The following is a 20,299-nucleotide window of genomic DNA, read 5'->3' as shown; positions in this document are numbered from 1 at the left end:
GGAACAGAGCCAGACTGAGGTAAGGAGAGGGAGAGAGAGAGTCAGGAGAGACTCTAAGATCAGAGAGAGACAGACAGGCAGGACAGGGGGAGTCTATGAGATAAGCATACAGAGGATATGGGGAGACTGAACTATGGAGAGAGAGAGAGAGGGGGGGGGATGGGGGAGATTCTGAGATAAGGAGAGGGAGAGAAAGAAAATGTGGGAGACTATGGAACAAGGAGAGAGAGGATGTGGGGAGACAACTAAGGAGAGAGAGAGAGGGGCCGAGGGAGAATCTGGGATGAGGACAGAGAGAGAGAGAGGACGGGGGAGAGTCTGCGGTAAGGCAAAAGAGAGACAGAGAGACAGACAGATAGACAGACAGAATGGGGAAGACTCAGGAATAAGGAAAGAGAGAAAGAGAGGATGAGGGAGACTGTGAGATACGCAGATCGAGAGAGAGAGGTCAGTGGGAGACCAAAACTGCACACAATACTCCAGGTATGGTCTCACCGAGGCCCCTGTACAATTGCGTCAAAACTTACCAGACAGATTGCCGCCATTATCGCCTCTCCAGGCATAATGAGTTTCCCTCTGTCTCCTTTCTGATCAGACCTGGCTCACAGACGGCCGAACCTTCCTCTGCTTCGACGTTGGCAAAGCCCACTTGAAAATGTGAGAAACTCCCCCCCCCCCCCCCCCCCGGGATGGAATCTTTCTGTCCGTCTGGAGGTGTAGAGACCCTCAGGTTAAACTCGCCGCCAGTCGGTCTCTCTCACAAATGAAATAGCGGCCTCGTGGGTCTTGGAGGACCGTGGCAACGTCTCCCAGGCTCCGGCCCGAAAACGTCGACTCTCCCGCTCCCTCGGTCGCGGCCGGACCGGCTGTGCTTTCCCAGCACCACACCCTCGACTCTGAGTTCCTGCACCTGCAGGCCTCCTACCGCCTGGTTGTGACATTGATATGCAATGAATCCCAAGTGCCAGAGAAAAAGGCCAAGTCATTAAGCGAGCTTGGAAATGGGCAGCTGCTCCCGGGCGTGACGACAGAGTTGCTGTTAAAATACAACTACCCATCTGAATGACTGATGTTCTTTTGGGAAGGCAATGTGTTGTCGACACGTGACTCCAGACCCACGGCAATGAGCTGGGGTTCCTTCTGTCCACCTGTGGAATGTGCACGTTGCTGCCTGTCCCTAGTTGCCCCCCTCCCCCCACCCAATGAGGAGATGGGGTGGTGAGCGGCCATCTTTGTTGTCAAGGGTCACTGGGCGAATGGGACTGAGAAACCTCTGGCAGACCAGACCTGATGGGTTGAATGGCCTAATCTCTGCTCCTGTGCCTCATCACCCGCCGCAGTCCATGTTTTCCTTGCCCCCCCCCCACCCCCTTGAGAAGGTGGGGGGTGAGCTCCCTCCTTGACCCCCATGTGCTGAGGGTTGACCCCCAATGCCCCTGAGGGAGGGGATTCCAGGATTCTGACCCAGCCACACTGAAGGGAGGGCGATATCTTTCCGAGTCGGGATGGTGAGGGGCTCGGAGGGGAACTCGCAGGGGGCTGGTGTTCCCATGTACCTGCTGCCCCTTGGTCCTTCTGGATGGAAGTGGCCGTGGGGTTTGGAAGGTGCTGCCTGAGGATCTTTGGGGAATTTCTGAAGGGCATCGTGTAGCTGGTCCACACCACTGCGACTGAGAGTCGGTGGGGGGAGGGAGGGAGAGAGGGGGTGTTTGTGGGTGGGGGGGCCAATCCCGCGGGGTGGGGGGGGGGAGGGGGGGCTGCTTTGTCCCTGGATGGGGTCAAGCTTCTTGAGTGTTGTTGGCGCTGCCCCCATCCAGGGGCAAGTGGGGAGTATTCCCCTCACCCTCCTGACCTGGGCCTGGTAGATGGTGGGACAGGCTTTGGGGGGAGAGTCAGGAGGGGAGTTACTCGCTGCAGGATTCCCAGCCTCTGACCCTGCTCTTGGAGCCGCTGGGTTTATGTGGGGAGCCCAGTTAATACAGAAACTGAAAGAGTGGGTCAGAGGTTGGGAATCCGAACAGCAATGAACTCAGCTCCTTCATTCTTCAGTAATGTCAATAAGTAGAGGTCATGTTGCGGCTGTACAGGACATTGGTTAGGCCACTGTTGGAATATTGCGTGCAATTCTGGTCTCCTTCCTATCGGAAAGATGTTGTGAAACTTGAAAGGGTTCAGAAAAGATTTACAAGGATGTTGCCAGGGTTGGAGGGTTTGAGCCACAGGGAGAGGCTGAACAGGCTGGGGCTGTTTTCCCTGGAGCGTCGGAGGCTGAGGGGTGACCTTATAGCGGTTTATAAAATCATGAGGGACATGGATAGGATAAATAGACAAAGTCTTTTCCCTGGGGTCGGGGGAGTCCAGAACTAGAGGGGCATAGGTTTAGGGTGAGAGGGGAAAGATATAAAAGAGATCTAAGGGGCAACTTTTTCACCCAGAGGGTGGTACGTGTATGGAATGAGCTGCCAGAGGATGTGGTGGAGGCTGGTACAATTACAGCATTTAAGAGGCATCTGGATGGGTATATGAATAGGAAGGGTTTGGAGGGATATGGGCCGGGTGCTGGCAGGTGGGACTAGATTGGGTTGGGATATCTGGGTCAGCATGGACGGGTTGGGCCGAAGGGTCTGTTTCTGTGCAGTGAGTCTACATTGCACTGAGACAGAGAGATGTGCAGCTGAATCCGGAGAGGAACGAGACTTGACCCGTCTCTCTATCTCTCCTTATCTAGAAGCACTGCAGCCACCAGAGATCTGTTACGTGTTGGATGCTGTTCTCTTTCTCTATGGGATTGTGTTAACAGCTCTCTACTGCCGACTTAAGGTAAGGCTCAAGGAAGAGGGGAGTCAGTGTGAGGGAGCTGGATTAACATCAGGAGAGATACAGTCAGTAACACAGGGCACTGGGGGGGGGGAGAGGGGTTACTGAGGGACAGTGTGGGGGAGCTGGATTAACATCAGGAGAGATACAGTCAGTAACACAGGGCACTGGGGGGAGAGGGGTTACTGAGGGACAGTGTGAGGGAGCTGGATTAACATCAGGAGAGATACAGTCAGTAACACAGGGCACTGGGGGGAGAGGGGTTATTGAGTGACAGTGTGAGGGAGCTGGATTAACATCAGGAGAGATACAGTCAGTAACACAGGGCACTGGGGGGGGAGAGGGGTTACTGAGGGACAGTGTGGGGGAGTTGGATTAACATCAGGAGAGATACAGTCAGTAACACAGGGCACTGGGGGGGGAGAGGGGTTACTGAGAGACAGTGTGGGGGAGCTGGATTAACATCAGGAGAGATACAGTCAGTAACACAGGGCACTGGGGGGGGAGAGGGGTTACTGAGGGACAGTGTGAGGGAGCTGGATTAACATCAGGAGAGATACAGTCAGTAACACAGGGCACTGGGGGGGGAGAGGGGTTACTGAGGGACAGTGTGAGGGAGCTGGATTAACATCAGGAGAGATACAGTCAGTAACACAGGGCACTGGGGGGGGAGAGGGGTTACTGAGGGACAGTGTGAGGGAGCTGGATTAACATCAGGAGAGATACAGTCAGTAACACAGGGCACTGGGGGGGGAGAGGGGTTACTGAGGGACAGTGTGAGGGAGCTGGATTAACATCAGGAGAGATACAGTCATTAACACAGGGCACGGGGGGGGGGGGAGAGGGGTTACTGAGGGACAGTGTGGGGGAGCTGGATTAACATCAGGAGAGATACAGTCAGTAACACAGGGCACTGGGGGAGGGAGGGGTTACTGAGTGACAGTGTGAGGGAGCTGGATTAACATCAGGAGAGATACAGTCATTAACACAGGGCACTGCGGGGGGGAGAGGGGTTACTGAGGGACAGTGTGGGGGAGCTGGGTGAATATCACACTTTTTCAAAGGGAAATGAATGAGAGGAATGCTGGGAGGAGGGGGCTTTGATTCGTCCAAATGTACGAAGATTATTAACTCTTTGATTCCTTAAATTAATGCAGCTCCAGATGCGCAAGAAGGGGGCAGAAGGAACATCGGTGTATGAGGTAATGAATGTGGGCAATATTTCAGGATCGGGGTGTGTGTGAGGGGGTTAATCCCCCTCCGATAGGGGGAACAGACTGCCCGGTGTGTGTAAATGGGGAGAGGGTGGGTGAGGGGGTTAATCCCCTCTCCGATAGGGGGAACAGACTGCCCGGTGTGTGTAAATGGGGAGAGGGTGGGTGAGGGGGTTAATCCCCCCTCCGATAGGGGGCACAGACTGCCCGGGGGGTGTAAATGGGGAGAGGGTGGGTGAGGGGGTTAATCCCCCTCCGATAGGGGGAACAGACTGCCCGGTGTGTGTAAATGGGGAGAGGGTGGGTGAGGGGGTTAATCCCCCTCCGATCGGGGGAACAGACTGCCCGGTGTGTGTGTAATGGGGAGAGGGTGGGTGAGGGGGTTAATCCCCCCTCCGATAGGGGGAACAGACTGCCCGGTGTGTGTAAATGGGGAGAGGGTGGGTGAGGGGGTTAATCCCCCTCCGATAGGGGGAACAGACTGCCCGGTGTGTGTAAATGGGGAGAGGGTGAGTGAGGGGGTTAATCCCCCTCCGATAGGGGGACAGACTGCCCGGTGTGTGTAAATGGGGAGAGGGTGGGTGAGGGGGTTAATCCCCCTCCGATAGGGGGAACAGACTGCCCGGTGTGTGTAAATGGGGAGAGGGTGAGTGAGGGGGTTAATCCCCCTCCGATAGGGGGAACAGACTGCCCGGTGTGTGTAAATGGGGAGAGTGTGAGTGAGGGGGTTAATGTATGAATTGGTTTTTGTGTGACAGGAGATCAACGCCCATCAGAAGGAAATTTATCATGAGCTGAAGCCAGGGAATGTGGAGACTCGCAAGGAAACGCCGGTGAGTAGGAATTTCGATCTCAATCCTGGCTGTCTCTGCACAATGTTCGAAAACCGCCTTCAGTGTTTGTATCTAACCCCGTGCTGTCCCTGTCCCTGGGAGTGTTTGATGGGGAGGACAGTGTAGAGGGAGATTTACTCTGTATCTAACCCCGTGCTGTCCCTGTCCCTGGGAGTGTTTGATGTGGGGACAGTGTAGAGGGAGCTTTACTCTGTATCTAACCCCGTGCTGTCCCTGTCCCTGGGAGTGTTTGATGGGGGGGACAGTGTAGAGGGAGCTTTACTCTGTATCTAACCCCGTGCTGTCCCTGTCCTGGGAGTGTTTGATGGGGGACAGTGTAGAGGGAGCTTTACTCTGTATCTAACCCCGTGCTGTCCCTGTCCTGGGAGTGTTTGATGGGGGACAGTGTAGAGGGAGCTTTACTCTGTATCTAACCCCGTGCTGACCCTGTCCTGGGAGTGTTTGATGGGGGACAGTGTAGAGGGAGCTTTACTCTGTATCTAACCCCGTGCTGTCCCTGTCCTGGGAGTGTTTGATGGGGGACAGTGTAGAGGAAGCTTTACTCTGTATCTAACCCCGTGCTGACCCTGTCCTGGGAGTGTTTGATGGGGGACAGTGTAGAGGGAGCTTTACTCTGTATCTAACCCCGTGCTGTCCCTGTCCTGGGAGTGTTTGATGGGGGACAGTGTAGAGGGAGCTTTACTCTGTATCTAACCCCGTGCTGTCCCTGTCCTGGGAGTGTTTGATGGGGGACAGTGTAGAGGGAGCTTTACTCTGTATCTAACCCCGTGCTGTCCCTGTCCTGGGAGTGTTTGATGGGGGACAGTGTAGAGGAAGCTTTACTCTGTATCTAACCCCGTGCTGACCCTGTCCTGGGAGTGTTTGATGGGGGACAGTGTAGAGGAAGCTTTACTCTGTATCTAACCCCGTGCTGTCCCTGTCCTGGGAGTGTTTGATGGGGGACAGTGTAGAGGGAGCTTTACTCTGTATCTAACCCCGTGCTGTCCCTGTCCTGGGAGTGTTTGATGGGGGGACAGTGTAGAGGGAGCTTTACTCTGTATCTAACCCCGTGCTGTCCCGTGCCCTGGGAGTGTTTGATGGGGGACAGTGTAGAGGGAGCTTTACTCTGTATCTAACCCCGTGCTGTCCCTGTCCTGGGAGTGTTTGATGGGGGACAGTGTAGAGGGAGCTTTACTCTGTATCTAACCCCGTGCTGTCCCTGTCCCTGGGAGTGTTTGATGGGGGACAGTGTAGAGGGAGCTTTACTCTGTATCTAACCCCGTGCTGTCCCTGTCCTGGGAGTGTTTGATGGGGGACAGTGTAGAGGGAGCTTTACTCTGTATCTAACCCCGTGCTGTCCCTGTCCTGGGAGTGTTTGATGGGGGGACAGTGTAGAGGGAGCTTTACTCTGTATCTAACCCCGTGCTGTCCCTGTCCTGGGAGTGTTTGATGGGGGGACAGTGTAGAGGGAGCTTGACTCTGTATCTAACCTCGTGCTGTCCCTGTCCTGGGAGTGTTTGATGGGGGGGACAGTGTAGAGAGAGCTTTACTCTGTATCTAACCCCGTGCTGTCCCTGTCTTGGGAGTGTTTGATGGGGGACAGTGTAGAGGGAGCTTTACTCTGTAACTAACCCCGTGCTGTCCCTGTACAGGCCCTTCGGCCCTCAATGTTGTGCTGACCTGTGAAATTACTCTGATGCCCATGTCACCTCCACTATTCCATTCTTACCCATGTGTATGTCCAATGCCCATTTAAATGCCGTTAACGTTGGTGAGTCTACTGCTGTTGCAGGCAGTGCGTTCCACGCCCCCTCCTATTCTCTGAGTAAAGAACCTACCTCTGATATCTGTCCGACATCTATCACCCCCTCAGTTTAAAGCTATGTCCCCTTGTGCTAGCCATCACCATCTGGGGGGGAAAGGCTCTCCCTGTCCACCCTGTCTCACCCTCTGATTATCTTATGTCTCTAAGTCACCTCTCAACCTTCTTCTCTCTAATGAAAACAGCCTCAGTTCCCTCAGCCTTTCCTCCTAAGACCGTCCCTCCAGACCAGGCAACATCCTGGTAAATCTCCTCTGAACCCTTTCCAAAGCTTCCACATCCTTCCTATAATGCGGTGACCAGAACTGTACACAATACACCAGGTGTGTCCTTACGAATATCTTGTACAGCTGAAGCATGACCTCGTAGCTCCTAAACTCAATCCCCATACCCAATAAATGCCAACACATCGTATACCTTCTTAACAACCCTTTCAACCTGGGTGGCAACCTTCAGGGATTTATGCATCTGGACACCGAGATCTCTCTGCTCATCTACACTGCCAAGAACTTTACCATTAGCCCAGTAGTCTGCATTTCTGTTACTCCTTACGAAGTGAGTCACCTCACACTTTCCCGCATTAAACTCCATTTGCCACCTCTCAGCCCAGCTCTGCAGCTTATCCATGTCCCTCTGTAACCCACAACATCCTTTGTCACTATCCACAAGTCTACCTACCTTAGTGTCATCCGCAAATTTACTAACCCATCCTTCTACGCCAACATCCAGATCATTTATCAAAAATGATAAACAGCAGTGGCCCCAAAGCAGATCCTTGTGGCACACCACTGGTAACTGACCTCCAGGATGAACCTTTCCCATCAGTCACCACCCTCTGTCTTCTTTCAGCTAGCCAATTTCTGATCCAAATCGCCAAATCACCTTCAATCCCGAATCTCTGTACCTTGTGCAGTAGCCTACCGTGTGGAACCTTATCGAATGCCTTACTGAAGTCCACATACACCACATCGACCACTTTACCCTCATCCACCTTTTAGTCACCATCTCAAAGAACTCAATAAGGTTTGTGAGGCACGACCTACCCTTCACAAAACCGTGTTGACTATCCCTAATCAACTTATTCCTTTCTACATGATTAGAAATCCTATCTCTTATAATCCTTTCCAAGACTTTACCCACAACCGCAGTAAGGCTCACTGGTCTATAATTACCAGGGTTGTCTCTACTCCCCTTCTAGGCCAAGGGAACATTTACTAACCTCCAGCCTTCTGGCACTATTCCTGTCGACAATGACAACATAAAGATCAAAGGCTCTGCAATCTCCTTCCTGGTTTCCCAGAGAATCCGAGGATCAGACCAGATGGGATTTATTTATTTTCAGATCTTCCAAAATTGCTAAAGCCTCCTCTTTGTTAACCTCAATGCCACCTGACCTAGTAGCCTATATCTCCTCATTCTCACTAATATTGCCCTTTTCCAATGTGAATACTGATGAAAATTGTTCATTAAGTGCTTTCCCTCTGCCCTCAGATTCCACACACAACTTCCCACGACCATCTTTGATTGGCCCTAATCTCACTCTAGTCATTCTTTCATTCCCAATATACCTATTGAAAGCTTCAGGGTTTTCCTTGATCCTATCCACCAACAACTTCTCATGTCCCCTCCTGGCGTGTCTCAGTTCTCTCTTTAGATCTTTTGTGGCTAATCTGTAACTCTCAAGCCCCCTAACTGAGCCTTCACGCCTCATCCTAACATAAGCCGCCTTCTTCCTCTTGACAAGAGATTCAACTTCTTTCATAAACCATGGCTCCCGCACTCGACCACTTTCTCCCTGCCTGATAGGTACATACTTATCAAGGACACGCAGTAGCTGTTAGAACATAGAACATAGAACAATCCAGCGCAGAACAGGCCCTTCGGCCCTCGAGGTTGTGCCGACCTGTGAACTATTCTCAGCCCATCCCCCCTACACTTTCCCAAAATCATCCATGTGCTTATCCAAGGATTGTTTAAATCTCCCTAATGTGGCTGTGTTACCTACATTAGCAGGGAGGGCATTCCACACCCTTACCACTCTCTGTGTAAAGAACCTGCCTCTGACATCTGTCTTAAATCTATCACCCCCCCAGTTTGTAGTTATCCCCCTTGTACAAGCTGACGTCATTATCCTAGGAAAAAGACTCTCACTGTCTACCCTATCTAATCCTCTGATCATCTTGTATGTCTCTATCAAATCCCCCTCTTAGCCGTCTTCGCTCCAATGAGAACAGCCCCAAGTCTCTCAGCCTTTCCTCATAAGACCTTCCCTCCAGACCAGGCAACATCCTGGTAAATCTCCTCGGCACCTTTTCCAAAGCTTCCACATCCTTCCTGAAATATGGGGACCAGAACTGGACACAATATTCCAGGTCCGGCCGCACCAGCGTTTTGTATAGTTGCAGCATGATATTGCGGCTCTGGAACTCAATCCCTCTCCCAATAAAACCGAACACACCGTATACCTTCTTAACAGCACTATCCACCTGGGTGGCAACTTTCAGGGATCTATGTGCATGGACTCCAAGATCCCTCTGCACATCCCACACTACCAAGAACCTTTCCATTGACCCAGTACTCTGCCTTCCTGTTACTCTTCCCAAAGTGCATCACCTCACATTTAGCTGCATTGAACTCCATTTGCCACCTCTCAGCCCAATCCTGCAGTTTCTTGAATAAACTCCACATTTCAACTGTGTCCATCCCCTGCTGTTTCCTCCCCCATCCTATGCATCCTAAATCTTGCCAAATCGCATCATAATTGCCTTTCCCCCAGTTATATCTCTTACCCCACGGTATATACCTAACCCTGCCCATTGCTATTGTAAACATAACCGAATTGTGATCGCTATCACCAAAGTGCTCACCTACTTCACCAAAGTGCTCACCTACTTCCAAGTCTAACACCTGGCCGGGCTCATTACCCAGTACCAAATCTAATGTGGCCTCGCCCCTTGTAGGCCTGTCTACATACTGTGTCAGGAAGCCCTCCTGCACACACTGGACAAAAACTGACCCATCTATAGTACTCATACTGTAGTGTTCCCAGTTAATATTTGGAAAGTTGAAGTCCCCCCATGACAACTACTCTGTCTCTCTCACTCCTATCGAGAATCATCTTTGCTATCCTTTCCTCTACATCTCTGGAACTATTCAGAGGCCTGTAGAAAACTCCCAACAGGGTGACCTCTCCTTTCCTGTTTCTAACCTCAGCCCATACGACCTCAGTTGACGAGTCCCCAAAACATCCTTTCTGCAACTGTAATACTGTCCTTGACCAACAATGCCACACCTCCCCCTCTTTTACCATCTTCTCAGTTCTTACTGAAACATCGAAATCCTGGAACCTGCAACAACCATTCCTGTCCCTGCACTATCTATGTCTCCGAAATGGCCACAACAGTGAAGTCCCAGGTACTAACCCAAGCTGCAAGTTCACCCACCTTATTCTGGATGCTCCTGACACACTTCAAACCAACATCCTGATTACTGGTGCACTCTCACCACCTTGTACACCTAGCCCTGTCCTCACTGTCCTGCGAGTGTTGCAAGGGTGACAGTGTAGAGAAAGCTTTACACTGTATCTATGTCTATCTCTCTATGATAGTCACTGTCCCGAGGGGGTCGTTAATCTCCGATGTTGATACCGCTCTCTAATGTGTCTTTCTATCTCATTCTGTCCCCATCCAGAAAGAAGAAGGAATTTACACGGTGAGAGTTTCCATTGTGTCTCTCTCTCTCTCTCTCTCTCTCTGTGACAGTCTCTCTAACCTGCCCCTCTCTCTCTCTCTCTCTCTGTGACAGTCTCTCTAACCTGCCCCCCTCTCTCTCTCTCTCTCTCTCTCTGTGACAGTCTCTCTAACCTGCCCCCCTCTCCCTCTCTCTCTCTCTGTGACAGTCTCTCTAACCTGTCCCTCTCTCTCTCTCTCTCTCTGTGACAGTCTCTCTAACCTGCCCCTCTCTCTCTCTCTCTGTGACAGTCTCTCTAACCTGTCCCTCTCTCTCTCTCTTTCTGTGACAGTCTCTCTAACCTGCCCCTCTCTCTCTCTCTCTCTCTCTCTGTGACAGTCTCTCTAACCTGCCCCTCTCTCTCTCTCTCTCTCTCTGTGACAGTCTCTCTAACCTGCCCCTCTCTCTCTCTCTCTCTGTGACAGTCTCTCTAACCTCCCCCTCTCTCTCTCTCAGTGAGAGTCTCTCTAACCTGCCCCTCTCTCTCTCTCTCTCTCTGTGACAGTCTCTCTAACCTGCCCCTCTCTCTCTCTCTCTGTGACAGTCTCTCTAACCTGTCCCTCTCTCTCTCTCTCTCTGTGACAGTCTCTCTAACCTGCCCCTCTCTCTCTCTCTCTGTGACAGTCTCTCTAACCTGCCCCTCTCTCTCTCTCTCTGTGACAGTCTCTCTAACCTGCCCCTCTCTCTCTCTCTCTCTCTCTCTGTGACAGTCTCTCTAACCTGCCCCTCTCTCTCTCTCTCTGTGACAGTCTCTCTAACCTGTCCCTCTCTCTCTCTCTCTCTGTGACAGTCTCTCTAACCTGCCCCTCTCTCTCTCTCTCTGTGACAGTCTCTCTAACCTGCCCCTCTCTCTCTCTCTCTCTCTCTCTGTGACAGTCTCTCTAACCTGCCCCTCTCTCTCTCTCTCTCTGTGACAGTCTCTCTAACCTGCCCCTCTCTCTCTCTCTCTCTCTGTGACAGTCTCTCTAACCTGCCTCTCTCTCTCTCTCTCTCTGTGACAGTCTCTCTAACCTGCCTCTCTCTCTCTCTCTCTCTCTCTGTGACAGTCTCTCTAACCTGCCCCTCTCTCTCTCTCTCTGTGACAGTCTCTCTAACCTGCCCCTCTCTCTCTCTCTCTCTCTCTCTGTGACAGTCTCTCTAACCTGCCCCTCTCTCTCTCTCTCTGTGACAGTCTCTCTAACCTGCCCCCTCTCTCTCTCTCTCTGTGACAGTCTCTCTAACCTGCCCCTCTCTCTCTCTCTGTGACAGTCTCTCTAACCTGCCCCTCTCTCTCTCTCTCTCTCTCTCTCTGTGACAGTCTCTCTAACCTGCCCCTCTCTCTCTCTCTCTCTGTGACAGTCTCTCTAACCTGCCCCTCTCTCTCTCTCTGTCTCTCTGTGACAGTCTCTCTAACCTGCCCCTCTCTCTCTCTCTCTCTCTGTGACAGTCTCTCTAACCTGCCTCTCTCTCTCTCTCTCTCTCTCTCTCTGTGACAGTCTCTCTAACCTGCCCCTCTCTCTCTCTCTCTCTCTCTGTGACAGTCTCTCTAACCTGCCCCTCTCTCTCTCTCTCTGTGACAGTCTCTCTAACCTGCCCCTCTCTCTCTCTCTGTGACAGTCTCTCTAACCTGCCCCTCTCTCTCTCTCTCTCTCTCTGTGACAGTCTCTCTAACCTGCCCCTCTCTCTCTCTCTGTGACAGTCTCTCTAACCTGCCCCTCTCTCTCTCTCTCTCTGTGACAGTCTCTCTAACCTGCCCCCCCCTCTCTCTCTCTCTCTCTCTCTGTGACAGTCTCTCTAACCTGCCCCTCTCTCTCTCTCTCTGTGACATTCTCTCTAACCTGCCCCTCTCTCTCTCTCTCTCTCTCTGTGACAGATTCTCTAACCTGCCCCTCTCTCTCTCTCTCTCTGTGACAGTCTCTCTAACCTGCCCCTCTCTCTCTCTCTCTCTGTGACAGTCTCTCTAACCTGCCCCCCTCTCTCTCTCTCTCTCTGTGACAGTCTCTCTAACCTGCCTCTCTCTCTCTCTCTCTCTGTGACAGTCTCTCTAACCTGCCCCTCTCTCTCTCTCTCTGTGACAGTCTCTCTAACCTGCCCCTCTCTCTCTCTCTCTCTCTGTGACAGTCTCTCTAACCTGCCCCTCTCTCTCTCTCTCTGTGACAGTCTCTCTAACCTGCCCCTCTCTCTCTCTCTGTGACAGTCTCTCTAACCTCCCCCTCTCTCTCTCTCTGTGACAGTCTCTCTAACCTGCCCCTCTCTCTCTCTCTCTCTCTGTGACAGTCTCTCTAACCTGCCCCTCTCTCTCTCTCTCTCTCTCTCTGTGACAGTCTCTCTAACCTCCCCCTCTCTCTCTCTCTGTGACAGTCTCTCTAACCTGCCCCTCTCTCTCTCTCTCTCTCTGTGACAGTCTCTCTAACCTGCCCCTCTCTCTCTCTCTCTCTCTGTGACAGTCTCTCTAACCTGCCCCTCTCTCTCTCTCTCTGTGACAGTCTCTCTAACCTGCCCCTCTCTCTCTCTCTCTCTCTGTGACAGTCTCTCTAACCTGCCCCTCTCTCTCTCTCTCTGTGACAGTCTCTCTAACCTGCCCCTCTCTCTCTCTCTCTCTCTGTGACAGTCTCTCTAACCTGCCCCTCTCTCCCCCTCTCTCTCTCTCTGTGACAGTCTCTCGAACCTGCCCCTCTCTCTCTCTCTGTGACAGTCTCTCTAACCTCCCCCTCTCTCTCTCTCTGTGACAGTCTCTCTAACCTGCCCCACTCTCTCTCTCTCTCTCTGTGACAGTCTCTCTAACCTGCCCCTCCCTCTCTCTCTCTCTGTGACAGTCTCTCTAACCTGCCCCTCTCTCTCTCTCTCTCTCTCTGTGACAGTCTCTCTAACCTGCCCCTCTCTCTCTCTCTCTCTCTCTGTGACAGTCTCTCTAACCTGCCCCTCTCTCTCTCTCTCTCTCTCTCTCTCTGTGACAGTCTCTCTAACCTGCCCCTCTCTCTCTCTCTCTGTGACAGTCTCTCTAACCTGCCTCTCTCTCTCTCTCTCTCTCTGTGACAGTCTCTCTAACCTGCCCCTCTCTCTCTCTCTCTCTCTCTCTGTGACAGTCTCTCTAACCTGCCCCTCTCTCTCTCTCTCTCTCTCTCTCTGTGACAGTCTCTCTAACCTGCCCCTCTCTCTCTCTCTCTCTCTGTGACAGTCTCTCTAACCTGCCCCTCTCTCTCTCTCTCTCTCTGTGACAGTCTCTCTAACCTGCCCCTCTCTCTCTCTCTCTGTGACAGTCTCTCTAACCTGCCCCTCTCTCTCTCTCTCTCTGTGACAGTCTCTCTAACCTGCCCCTCTCTCTCTCTCTGTCTCTCTGTGACAGTCTCTCTAACCTGCCCCTCTCTCTCTCTCTCTCTCTGTGACAGTCTCTCTAACCTGCCTCTCTCTCTCTCTCTCTCTCTCTCTCTGTGACAGTCTCTCTAACCTGCCCCTCTCTCTCTCTCTCTCTCTCTGTGACAGTCTCTCTAACCTGCCCCTCTCTCTCTCTCTCTGTGACAGTCTCTCTAACCTGCCCCTCTCTCTCTCTCTGTGACAGTCTCTCTAACCTGCCCCTCTCTCTCTCTCTCTCTCTCTGTGACAGTCTCTCTAACCTGCCCCTCTCTCTCTCTCTGTGACAGTCTCTCTAACCTGCCCCTCTCTCTCTCTCTCTCTGTGACAGTCTCTCTAACCTGCCCCCCCCTCTCTCTCTCTCTCTCTCTCTGTGACAGTCTCTCTAACCTGCCCCTCTCTCTCTCTCTCTGTGACATTCTCTCTAACCTGCCCCTCTCTCTCTCTCTCTCTCTCTGTGACAGACTCTCTAACCTGCCCCTCTCTCTCTCTCTCTCTGTGACAGTCTCTCTAACCTGCCCCTCTCTCTCTCTCTCTCTGTGACAGTCTCTCTAACCTGCCCCCCTCTCTCTCTCTCTCTCTCTGTGACAGTCTCTCTAACCTGCCTCTCTCTCTCTCTCTCTCTCTGTGACAGTCTCTCTAACCTGCCCCTCTCTCTCTCTCTCTGTGACAGTCTCTCTAACCTGCCCCTCTCTCTCTCTCTCTCTCTCTCTGTGACAGTCTCTCTAACCTGCCCCTCTCTCTCTCTCTCTGTGACAGTCTCTCTAACCTGCCCCTCTCTCTCTCTCTGTGACAGTCTCTCTAACCTCCCCCTCTCTCTCTCTCTGTGACAGTCTCTCTAACCTGCCCCTCTCTCTCTCTCTCTCTCTGTGACAGTCTCTCTAACCTGCCCCTCTCTCTCTCTCTCTCTCTCTCTGTGACAGTCTCTCTAACCTCCCCCTCTCTCTCTCTCTGTGACAGTCTCTCTAACCTGCCCCTCTCTCTCTCTCTCTCTCTGTGACAGTCTCTCTAACCTGCCCCTCTCTCTCTCTCTCTCTCTCTGTGACAGTCTCTCTAACCTGCCCCTCTCTCTCTCTCTCTGTGACAGTCTCTCTAACCTGCCCCTCTCTCTCTCTCTCTCTCTGTGACAGTCTCTCTAACCTGCCCCTCTCTCTCTCTCTCTGTGACAGTCTCTCTAACCTGCCCCTCTCTCTCTCTCTCTCTCTGTGACAGTCTCTCTAACCTGCCCCTCTCTCCCCCTCTCTCTCTCTCTGTGACAGTCTCTCTAACCTGCCCCTCTCTCTCTCTCTGTGACAGTCTCTCTAACCTCCCCCTCTCTCTCTCTCTGTGACAGTCTCTCTAACCTGCCCCTCTCTCTCTCTCTCTCTCTGTGACAGTCTCTCTAACCTGCCCCTCCCTCTCTCTCTCTCTGTGACAGTCTCTCTAACCTGCCCCTCTCTCTCTCTCTCTCTCTCTGTGACAGTCTCTCTAACCTGCCCCTCTCTCTCTCTCTCTCTCTCTGTGACAGTCTCTCTAACCTGCCCCTCTCTCTCTCTCTCTCTCTCTCTCTCTCTGTGACAGTCTCTCTAACCTGCCCCTCTCTCTCTCTCTCTGTGACAGTCTCTCTAACCTGCCTCTCTCTCTCTCTCTCTCTCTGTGACAGTCTCTCTAACCTGCCCCTCTCTCTCTCTCTCTCTCTGTGACAGTCTCTCTAACCTGCCCCTCTCTCTCTCTCTCTGTGACAGTCTCTCTAACCTGCCCCTCTCTCTCTCTCTCTCTCTCTCTCTCTGTGACAGTCTCTCTAACCTGCCCCTCTCTCTCTCTCTCTCTGTGACAGTCTCTCTAACCTGCCCCTCTCTCTCTCTCTCTCTCTGTGACAGTCTCTCTAACCTGCCCCTCTCTCTCTCTCTCTCTCTGTGACAGTCTCTCTAACCTGCCCCTCTCTCTCTCTCTCTCTCTGTGACAGTCTCTCTAACCTGCCCCTCTCTCTCTCTCTCTCTGTGACAGTCTCTCTAACCTGCCCCTCTCTCTCTCTCTCTCTCTCTCTCTGTGACAGTCTCTCTAACCTGCCCCTCTCTCTCTCTCTCTGTGACAGTCTCTCTAACCTGCCTCTCTCTCTCTCTCTCTGTGACAGTCTCTCTAACCTGCCCCTCTCTCTCTCTCTCTCTCTGTGACAGTCTCTCTAACCTGCCCCTCTCTCTCTCTCTCTCAGTGACAGTCTCTCTAACCTGCCCCTCTCTCTCTCTCTCTCTCTCTGTGACAGTCTCTCTAACCTGCCCCTCCCTCTCTCTCTCTCTGTGACAGTCTCTCTAACCTGCCCCTCTCTCTCTCTCTCTCTCTCTGTGACAGTCTCTCTAACCTGCCCCTCTCTCTCTCTCTCTCTGTGACAGTCTCTCTAACCTGCCCCTCTCTCTCTGTCTCTCTCTGTGACAGTCTCTCTAACCTGCCCCTCTCTCTCTCTCTCTCTCTCTGTGACAGTCTCTCTAACCTGCCCCTCTCTCTCTCTCTCTCTCTGTGACAGTCTCTCTAACCTGCCCCTCTCTCTCTCTCTCTGTGACAGTCTCTCTAACCTGCCCCTCTCTCTCTCTCTCTCTCTCTGTGACAGTCTCTCTAACCTGCCCCTCTCTCTCTCTCTCTCTCTCTGTGACAGTCTCTCTAACCTGCCCCTCTCTCTCTCTGTTACAGTCTCTCTAACCTGCCCCTCTCTCTCGCTCTCTCTCTCTGTGACAGTCTCTCTAACCTGCCCCTCTCTCTCTCTCTCTGTGACAGTCTCTCTAACCTGCCCCTCTCTCTCTCTATCTCTCTCTCTCTGTGACAGTCTCTCTAACCTGCCCCCCTCTCTCTCTCTCTCTGTGACAGTCTCTCTAACCTGCCCCTCTCTCTCTCTCTCTCTCTCTCTCTCTCTGTGACAGTCTCTCTAACCTGCCCCTCTCTCTCTCTCTCTCTCTCTGTGACAGTCTCTCTAACCTGCCCCTCTCTCTCTCTCTCTCTGTGACAGTCTCTCTAACCTGCCTCTCTCTCTCTCTCTCTCTCTCTGTGACAGTCTCTCTAACCTGCCCCTCTCTCTCTCTCTCTCTCTGTGACAGTCTCTCTAACCTGCCCCTCTCTCTCTCTCTCTCTCTCTATCTGTGACAGTCTCTCTAACCTGCCCCTCTCTCTCTCTCTCTCTCTGTGACAGTCTCTCTAACCTGCCCCCCTCTCTCTCTCTCTCTCTCTGTGACAGTCTCTCTAACCTGCCCCTCTCTCTCTCTCTCTCTCTCTCTCTCTCTGTGACAGTCTCTCTAACCTGCCCCTCTCTCTCTCTCTCTGTGACAGTCTCTCTAACCTGCCCCTCTCTCTCTCTCTCTCTCTGTGACAGTCTCTCTAACCTGCCCCCCTCTCTCTCTCTCTCTCTCTGTGACAGTCTCTCTAACCTGCCCCTCTCTCTCTCTCTCTCTCTCTGTGACAGTCTCTCTAACCTGCCCCTCTCTCTCTCTCTCTCTCTCTCTGTGACAGTCTCTCTAACCTGCCCCTCTCTCTCTCTCTCTCTCTGTGACAGTCTCTCTAACCTGCCCCTCTCTCTCTCTCTCTCTCTCTCTGTGACAGTCTCTCTAACCTGCCCCTCTCTCTCTCTCTCTGTGACAGTCTCTCTAACCTGCCCCTCTCTCTCTCTCTCTCTCTCTGTGACAGTCTCTCTAACCTGCCCCTCTCTCTCTCTCTCTCTGTGACAGTCTCTCTAACCTGCCCCTCTCTCTCTCTCTCTCTGTGACAGTCTCTCTAACCTGCCCCTCTCTCTCTCTCTCTGTGACAGTCTCTCTAACCTGCCCCTCTCTCTCTCTCTCTCTCTCTCTGTGACAGTCTCTCTAACCTGCCCCTCTCTCTCTCTCTCTCTCTGTGACAGTCTCTCTAACCTGCCCCTCTCTCTCTCTCTCTCTCTCTGTGACAGTCTCTCTAACCTGCCCCTCTCTCTCTCTCTCTCTCTGTGACAGTCTCTCTAACCTGCCCCTCTCTCTCTCTCTCTGTGACAGTCTCTCTAACCTGCCTCTCTCTCTCTCTCTCTCTCTCTCTCTGTGACAGTCTCTCTAACCTGCCCCTCTCTCTCTCTCTCTCAGTGACAGTCTCTCTAACCTGCCCCTCTCTCTCTCTCTCTCTCTCTCTGTGACAGTCTCTCTAACCTGCCCCTCCCTCTCTCTCTCTCTGTGACAGTCTCTCTAACCTGCCCCTCTCTCTCTCTCTCTCTCTCTGTGACAGTCTCTCTAACCTGCCCCTCTCTCTCTCTCTCTCTCTGTGACAGTCTCTCTAACCTGCCCCTCTCTCTCTCTCTCTGGTACAGTCTCCCTAACCTGCCCCCCTCTCTCTCTCTCTCTCTCTCTGTGACAGTCTCTCTAACCTGCCCCTCTCTCTCTCTCTCTCTCTGTGACAGTCTCTCTAACCTGCCCCTCTCTCTCTCTCTCTCTCTCTCTCTCTGTGACATTCTCTCTAACCTGCCCCTCTCTCTCTCTCTCTCTCTGTGACAGTCTCTCTAACCTGCCCCTCTCTCTCTCTCTCTCTCTCTGTGACAGTCTCTCTAACCTGCCCCCTCTCTCTCTCTCTCTGTGACAGTCTCTCTAACCTGCCCCTCTCTCTCTCTCTCTCTCTCTCTCTGTGACATTCTCTCTAACCTGCCCCTCTCTCTCTCTCTCTCTGTGACAGTCTCTCTAACCTGCCCCTCTCTCTCTCTCTCTCTCTCTCTCTGTGACAGTCTCTCTAACCTGCCCCTCTCTCTCTCTCTCTCAGTGACAGTCTCTCTAACCTGCCCCTCTCTCTCTCTCTCTCTCTCTCTGTGACAGTCTCTCTAACCTGCCCCTCCCTCTCTCTCTCTCTGTGACAGTCTCTCTAACCTGCCCCTCTCTCTCTCTCTCTCTCTCTGTGACAGTCTCTCTAACCTGCCCCTCTCTCTCTCTCTCTCTCTGTGACAGTCTCTCTAACCTGCCCCTCTCTCTCTCTCTCTGGTACAGTCTCCCTAACCTGCCCCCCTCTCTCTCTCTCTCTCTCTCTGTGACAGTCTCTCTAACCTGCCCCTCTCTCTCTCTCTCTCTCTGTGACAGTCTCTCTAACCTGCCCCTCTCTCTCTCTCTCTCTCTCTCTCTCTCTGTGACATTCTCTCTAACCTGCCCCTCTCTCTCTCTCTCTCTCTGTGACAGTCTCTCTAACCTGCCCCTCTCTCTCTCTCTCTCTCTCTGTGACAGTCTCTCTAACCTGCCCCTCTCTCTCTCTCTCTCTCTGTGACAGTCTCTCTAACCTGCCCCTCTCTCTCTCTCTCTCTCTCTCTCTGTGACAGTCTCTCTAACCTGCCCCTCTCTCTCTCTCTCTCTCTGTGACAGTCTCTCTAACCTGCCCCTCTCTCTCTCTCTCTCTGTGACAGTCTCTCTACCTGCCCCTCTCTCTCTCTCTCTCTCTCTCTGTGACAGTCTCTCTAACCTGCCCCTCTCTCTCTCTCTCTCTCTGTGACAGTCTCTCTAACCTGCCCCTCTCTCTCTCTCTCTCTCTCTGTGACAGTCTCTCTAACCTGCCCCTCTCTCTCTCTCTCTCTCTGTGACAGTCTCTCTAACCTGCCCCTCTCTCTCTCTCTCTCTCTGTGACAGTCTCTCTAACCTGCCCCCCTCTCTCTCTCTCTCTCTCTCTCTGTGACAGTCTCTCTAACCTGCCCCTCTCTCTCTCTCTCTCTCTGTGACAGTCTCTCTAACCTGCCCCTCTCTCTCTCTCTCTCTCTCTCTCTCTGTGACATTCTCTCTAACCTGCCCCTCTCTCTCTCTCTCTCTCTGTGACAGTCTCTCTAACCTGCCCCTCTCTCTCTCTCTCTCTCTCTCTGTGACAGTCTCTCTAACCTGCCCCTCTCTCTCTCTCTCTCTCTGTGACAGTCTCTCTAACCTGCCCCTCTCTCTCTCTCTCTCTCTCTCTCTGTGACAGTCTCTCTAACCTGCCCCTCTCTCTCTCTCTCTCTCTGTGACAGTCTCTCTAACCTGCCCCTCTCTCTCTCTCTCTCTCTCTCTCTGTGACAGTCTCTCTAACCTGCCCCTCTCTCTCTCTCTCTCTCTCTCTGTGACAGTCTCTCTAACCTGCCCTCTCTCTCTCTCTCTCTCTCTGTGACAGTCTCTCTAACCTGCCCCTCTCTCTCTCTCTCTCTCTCTGTGACAGTCTCTCTAACCTGCCCCTCTCTCTCTCTCTCTCTCTCTGTGACAGTCTCTCTAACCTGCCCCTCTCTCTCTCTCTCTCTCTGTGACAGTCTCTCTAACCTGCCCCTCTCTCTCTCTCTCTCTCTGTGACAGTCTCTCTAACCTGCCCCTCTCTCTCTCTCTCTCTCTCTGTGACAGTCTCTCTAACCTGCCCCTCTCTCTCTCTCTCTCTCTCTGTGACAGTCTCTCTAACCTGCCCCTCTCTCTCTCTCTCTCTCTGTGACAGTCTCTCTAACCTGCCCCTCTCTCTCTCTCTCTCTCTCTCTCTCTGTGACAGTCTCTCTAACCTGCCCCTCTCTCTCTCTCTCTCTCTCTCTCTGTGACAGTCTCTCTAACCTGCCCCTCTCTCTCTCTCTCTCTCTCTGTGACAGTCTCTCTAAC

General features: G+C 52.6%; 1 protein-coding gene across 1 annotated transcript in view; it reads left to right on the top strand.

The window, feature by feature from the left end:
- Window positions 1–283: 283 nt before the first annotated feature.
- Window positions 284–20,299, top strand: part of LOC140468686 (T-cell surface glycoprotein CD3 zeta chain-like) — a 684,153-nt gene continuing 664,137 nt past the window's right edge. The window contains exons 1-6 of the mRNA XM_072564760.1: window positions 284–323; window positions 391–483; window positions 2,729–2,820; window positions 3,975–4,019; window positions 4,790–4,864; window positions 10,377–10,397. Of these exons, the coding sequence (XP_072420861.1) occupies window positions 284–323; window positions 391–483; window positions 2,729–2,820; window positions 3,975–4,019; window positions 4,790–4,864; window positions 10,377–10,397 (366 nt within the window). The remainder of the gene's footprint in view (window positions 324–390; window positions 484–2,728; window positions 2,821–3,974; window positions 4,020–4,789; window positions 4,865–10,376; window positions 10,398–20,299) is intronic.

The sequence above is a fragment of the Chiloscyllium punctatum genome, chromosome 47, assembly GCF_047496795.1.
Source record: "Chiloscyllium punctatum isolate Juve2018m chromosome 47, sChiPun1.3, whole genome shotgun sequence".
In the NCBI taxonomy this organism is placed as follows: domain Eukaryota; kingdom Metazoa; phylum Chordata; class Chondrichthyes; order Orectolobiformes; family Hemiscylliidae; genus Chiloscyllium; species Chiloscyllium punctatum.
This window is presented reverse-complemented; position numbering and strand designations above follow the sequence as displayed.